At 30.8% G+C, this 5,961-nt stretch overlaps 1 protein-coding gene across 1 annotated transcript; it reads left to right on the top strand.

The window, feature by feature from the left end:
- Positions 1-245: 245 nt before the first annotated feature.
- On the top strand, positions 246-5,248 carry LOC107418789 (protein SAR DEFICIENT 1). Its single transcript, XM_048473034.2, has 6 exons — positions 246-458; positions 730-805; positions 1,290-1,845; positions 3,861-4,021; positions 4,179-4,373; positions 4,645-5,248. The coding sequence occupies exons 1-6, from the start codon at positions 367-369 to the stop codon at positions 4,948-4,950; spliced, it is 1,386 nt and encodes a 461-aa protein (XP_048328991.2). The 5' UTR covers positions 246-366; the 3' UTR covers positions 4,951-5,248.
- The last annotated feature ends 713 nt before the right edge of the window (positions 5,249-5,961 follow it).

Genomic DNA, 5,961 nt, shown 5'->3' with positions numbered 1-5,961 from the left:
AAACTTTTAAATTCAGCCGTCCGATTATATTTTCGGTAGGGTCCACAAAACCATGCAGACAAGCAACAATAGAGAAAGAAAACTTTTCGGTTGACTTTGGGAGGCTGTTGATGTCAAAGTCTTGCATCATAGTTTCCTAGATCATCACGCTATACTGCTGCTCAGATGTTTCCTTTGCCGTTCCAAGAAAGTTCATTTTTAATACCAATTTCACAACAATATAAATATTTCACCTTGCCAATCTTGGCAACTTCAGCTTTTGCCTTTCCCAGAAACCCTCTTCTTCAACCTCCAAACCACTATCCCTCTTTCCGTTTCTCACTGTTCCTGTGTTTCTTTTTCAAGTAGTTTTTGAGAACTACAGAAATGGCTGCCAAAAGGTTCTTAAATGATGAAGAATCCAACGACCAGGATCCACCAGCTGAAAAACGCTTGAAACGCAGACCTAGTTTTGCTTCGTATGTATTTTTAATGCAGTCTTTTTCCTTGCTAATTGTGTTCTTTAGCTTACATGAAGCGGCTTAAAAGTTTTTTTAGCCATATGCATTTACATAAAGTTAGTATGCACTTCAAATGATCAATCTATCATGATTGATTTGTTTTATATCTAAACTTTATAAAGATATCTTGATGTGATCAAAGATTATATATATATATATATATATATATGTATGTATATAGTAGAGTTAATTGCTTTCTTGTAAGGTTTGATCATTGTCTTATTTACAGTGTGATTGGAGAAGTAGTCATGGTGAACTCCTTACAAAACCTTTTCTCATCCTTGGAACCTTTACTCAGAAGAGTGGTATGTTATATGCTCTTCAAAACCAAAGCTTCTAGAGTACTATCTATATCATGACAATATCATTTGGCTTATGTTAGATGTTTAACATATGATTTTATGTAATTTTTTTGATATATTATACAATTTATATATGATTAGATGTTAGATACATACCATAAAATAATTGTGATGTTCATCATAACAAAATTATATATATATATATATATATATAGATATGTATTCTCATCCTCATAAACTATTAATGTTCCTTGTAAAGTATTTGAATGATAAGACATGCATGTTTCATGATCTTAAAAGTGAGAGATTAAATGTTCATCACCTAGTTATCCTTAAAATACAAATTTTCATTCTTACATTGATGTGTATATATGTATATTATGATAGTCATATACTGTTTTTAATTTACCTTAATTAACATTAATTGAATTAGTAGTTTGATTAAATATGTAAAGCCTAATGGTTTTTTCTCTTCCTCATCTTTTAGGTTCATGAAGAGGTGGAACATGTTCTTAGACGATGCTCTCAGTCTATTTCTAGATCACCATCTTTGCGAATCCAAGCCCTCGAACCTTCCAGCTTACAACTAGCTTTTAGCAAACCGCTTTCACTTCCAATATTCACTGGAAGCAAAATATCAGACAATGAAAACAATCCACTTCAAGTCTTTGTTGTGGATAAAAGTAGTGCTCCGCACATGATGATGCCAATAACTCTCTCTCACACAATTAAAGTGGAAGTCGTCGTCTTAGACGGCGATTTCCCACCAAGAGAAAACAATTCTTGGACGAGTGAAGAGTTCGAAAGCAACATTGTTAAGGAGAGGACCGGAAAACGACCTTTGCTCACGGGTGACTTGAATGTCACGGTGAGAGATGGGTTTGCCATGATCGGAGAGATTGAGTTTACGGATAACTCGAGCTGGATTAGGAGCAGGAAGTTCAGGCTTGGTGCAAGAATTACTCCGGGGACAAACACTCATGGTTTAAGGGTCCGTGAAGCCATGACCGATGCTTTCATTGTTAAAGATCATCGCGGAGAATGTAAGTTATTCTTAACCTCTCTTATTTAATTATATTGATTTGTGTTTATAGTAAGATAGACAATTGACATCCTTTTTCAACTTATATATATAATTTTCATTTCAAATTAAATAAAAGAAATCAAGTTAAATTTGAAACAATGATTTAGGATTGAAATTTGTAGGTTGACCTTACATATATTATTATCAATTCATAATTAATATTTCAGTATCATTTAGCATAAGAAGAACCTATTTTAAAAATCTCTGCTCTTTGCAAATACTATTACTTGTATTTAGTTTTAGACAAAATATATATAAATATAAATCAACTAAGTGAATCCAAAAAAATACAAGAATGAAGAATCTTATCACCTTCCCAAGCAAGTAGACAAGTATTCTAGATGGTCTTCGGTCAAAACCCTTTAAAATACCAATCATGAACATACTCTTGTTATTGGTATGCTATAATTTTAGAAATTATCAAGTTCATCTTTTTTTTTTTTTTTTTTTGGTTAATAGAACAATTATAAGTTAATGACCATTTTGATAGTAACCTCCTTTATTGGGATTATTATGTATTAATTATGGATTTTTTGAATCTATATACTGTTCTTTGTAACTTTAAAATTTTAGCATTTAACTAGATTTATGTAGTCCACCAAAAATTAAGAAAAGAGTTTTTTATGGTTTACCTTCAAAATGTTTGAATAAAAAATGATTTTATATTATATTATATTTCAATTAATGTTTTTAATTCATAGAGTGAGTTGGGAGAATCTGCACCATAATTTTATGCTGCAATTAATGATTAAAAATCCTTTTCGTCAAAGAGAAGTTGCCTCAGCAGCTAGTTTTATTGAAAGACTGAAGTCAACTTTTAAAACAACCACTTGTTATAATTAATAAAAACTAAACAAATATTTAATTAACTAAAAAAAACCAGAAAAGTAACTTTATTTGTCATCAACTGCAATATAACTATTGGTTATTTGCTTACGTGGCAGTTTAATTATTTTTATTTAATTTTTGCTTGAAAATTAATTACATGACAAGTTGGGTGATGATCATTAAAAGTAATATCATAGTTTTAATTTTATTTCTTCGAGGCCTTTATACTACACAAATTAACCCCCATAATCACTATAATTCATCGCCATATACATAATTATATTTAGAAAAATAAAGAGTTTTGTCTATTTAAAGTGAGAAAAACGTTTGACTTCATTGAATAGTAAAAGCAGACCATGAACAGTCCACATCCACATCCATGTCCACGTCCATTAGAGCTTCAAAAGACAGGCCCCATTTTCACTTTCATCTTCTTGAGGCCTCAAAACCAAACGATTAATTGATTTTCAGTCAACAAATTTCTTAAATGGCTTTGTACCATATCCTGATCAAATGTGGTCCTAAATGCACTAACTTTTACCATTTCTTTTTAATTTTTTTTTTGTCTTTCTCTCATACTTAATTTTATTTCTTTCACGCGCTTCGCCGGCTTGATTTTTTCTTAATGCATACATGAACTTAATTATCACGAAACAAAAACAAATTTGTCCTACCTTTTTTGAAGTCTCTCTATATATCGGAGTTTTTATTTTTCTTTGGTTTACCAGTCAATTTTAAATTTTTATTATAATATGATTGATTCATCTTTGAATTAGTTATCTTTTTCTTTTCTTTTTTTAATTAAAGAATTTTTTAGTTCCTACTTTATTCTCTGAACACCAAGTGGGAAATATAACTAGCAAAATTTCATCATGCCTAAGGGATAAGATAAGTAATATTTTAGTGCTTGTTTGGTAACATTCATGTTTAGTTTTGTATAGTTAGCTTTTTTTAACTGGTTGTTAGGCTTTTTACCTAACTACAAGCTTAAAAGAAACTATCCACAAGATTAAATATAAAAATGCATACCAAATTGAAAACTATTTGAAACTGTTATATGTATATATATATATATATATATATATATTCTTTTTATTATCATAGTTAACTATAGATTAATTATTATTGGATTTTTCTCATGTGAAGTATACAAGAAGCATTATCCACCAAGGTTGGAGGATGAAGTTTGGAGGCTGGAGAAGATCGGGAAAGAAGGAGCTTTTCACAGAAAGCTGGCCTCACAAGGCATTAAGACTGTGCAAGACTTCTTAAAGTTGTTTGTTGTTGACCCAGCAAAACTTAGAGCGGTAATTAAAACAACCTTCTGATCATATTTTGCTCTATTTTTTTTTGTTTTAATTTTTTTTTTTATTACCTCGCTAACAAAAATTTCTCTTAGAAAATTGCTTCGATTAATTTTTAATATCACTATATTGTTTGCCTTCTGTGACATTGAAAAACCAGACTTTAGGTGTTGGGATGTCAGAAAAAATGTGGGAAGTAACACTGAAGCATGCAAGAACTTGTGAAATGGGTAGCAAGCAGTACATTTTCAATGGAAATCAATTCATCATTTACATGAATCCTATTTGCCAAGTTCTTAGGGCAGAGATTAATGGTCAAATCTACACTAATCGCGAAATAAGCGGCATGAATAGGGTATGTATTTACAATATATTTTCTTATTTTAGAATATAAGTTACTATCCTTTTAAATTTAATTAGATATTTTTTGGATTCAAAAATATCATTTATCTCCCAACGGTTTCAAAAGATTTTCAATCTCTATCAATTGCACTCTGTATAGAAGCATGATTGACATTTTCAAAACCAGAGGAGGTCCTGTTTAATAAAGACAAATATCAGAGTATTCGAGGATTTATTGAATTTAAATTACAATGTTAATATATTTTTTTGATATATTTTTGTAGGCCTTTATTCAGGATTTGATAAGACAAGCATATTCAAACTGGAATTCTGTAAAAGAGATTGATGAGAATATGAATGGGACTGCTTTATTAGCACAAGTTCAAGAAATGGTGGATCAATATCCAAACCATCAACAGGGAATGATAAGACCATTTGAGCAGAATCTGTATTTACCAAGCAATGCGCATATTGAATGCAGTGATAATTGGCAGTTACATTCGCCTTACAATTTCCCCGCACTGCAGATCCAGCATACCATGTCAGAGTCATCTTCTGAAGGTGATTTAACACCCCATGGCCTTCCATGAACATGGAAACTTTGATGCATCCACTGATGCATTCAATTGTACCATAAATATAGGATTATAGGAAGGAAATCCAACTTAGTATTTAGGAGTAACCTTTGCAATGTCAAATGTGTTTCGGTTTTCTGTATAATAGAATGTGTGCCTTTTGAAGGCCATTTTCCCAGTTGCCTTTTATTTCAACATGCTAAGCCAAAGAAATGAAAAAAAAAAAAGGGAAAAATGAAGGAAACAAAATAACTCCACGTTGTCGTATTTTCATCTTTTTGGTATTTAAAACTTTTGTACAAGTTTTCATTTTTGTTTTTGTTTTGTTTAGTGGTTTATTTTATTTTTGTTTTTATATATAATTGGGTATGGAAGGATCCTATTCAAGTTATATGGTTTTATTGGCAAATTAATTGGAAGCTGGAATATTCTTAAAAAGTGGTCCAACAATACGTTAGTATCCTAAGTTGCAACGGCTTTTAGGAATGAAAGGCCCAACTTAAAATTGTAGCTCTGTCTCATTTTCATTCCATAAATGATTTGTTGGTTTTTTTTCTTTTTTTTTTTTTTCTAAATTATTTTTCCAATGTTGGAAAATTCTTGGTATAACGCTTGACCCCACAAGCTGACTCGAATCAAGGCCACCTAAAGAGATAATGGATGCATCTCCTATTTTCTTACAAATTTCTTATGACCACCTAAAGAGACCAACAGATTATACTTTCAGCAATTTAAAGATTGATGCCAATTGCCCGCTGACTTGTTTGGGAGGCTCTAAGTTTTGGCAATTAAGAGTATTCATCCCAAAAACAAAAAGATTAGGATTTTCTTTTCTAACTATTCTTAAAATACATTGAGAACAGCTTTCTTACTCGAGTTTACAGATTCTAGATCTGGCATTAGATATTAGCTCATATAATAAAACAAGCAGCAATACATAAGTAAATTGCAAAACAAAAGTGTTACTTTAAGCTGCCATGCATTTCATTTTATTTTATTTTTTTGTTTCTTCTCCCTCTCTCTTTA

Source organism: Ziziphus jujuba, chromosome 2, assembly GCF_031755915.1.
Source record: "Ziziphus jujuba cultivar Dongzao chromosome 2, ASM3175591v1".
Taxonomy (NCBI): Eukaryota; Viridiplantae; Streptophyta; class Magnoliopsida; order Rosales; family Rhamnaceae; genus Ziziphus; species Ziziphus jujuba.
Note: the sequence above shows the minus strand (reverse complement) of the source record. Positions and strands in the feature narration are given on the sequence as shown.

What these genes read in the sequence shown, in the direction of transcription:
- LOC107418789 (XM_048473034.2), top strand. Translation starts at nt 367, where the DNA reads ATGGCTGCCAAAAGGTTCTTAAATGATGAAGAATCCAACGACCAGGAT. An exon ending in CGCAGACCTAGTTTTGCTTC is followed by an intron (nt 459 to 729) that starts GTATGTATTTTT and finishes TCTTATTTACAG; the next exon opens with TGTGATTGGAGAAGTAGTCA. An exon ending in TAAAGATCATCGCGGAGAAT is followed by an intron (nt 1,846 to 3,860) that starts GTAAGTTATTCT and finishes TCTCATGTGAAG; the next exon opens with TATACAAGAAGCATTATCCA.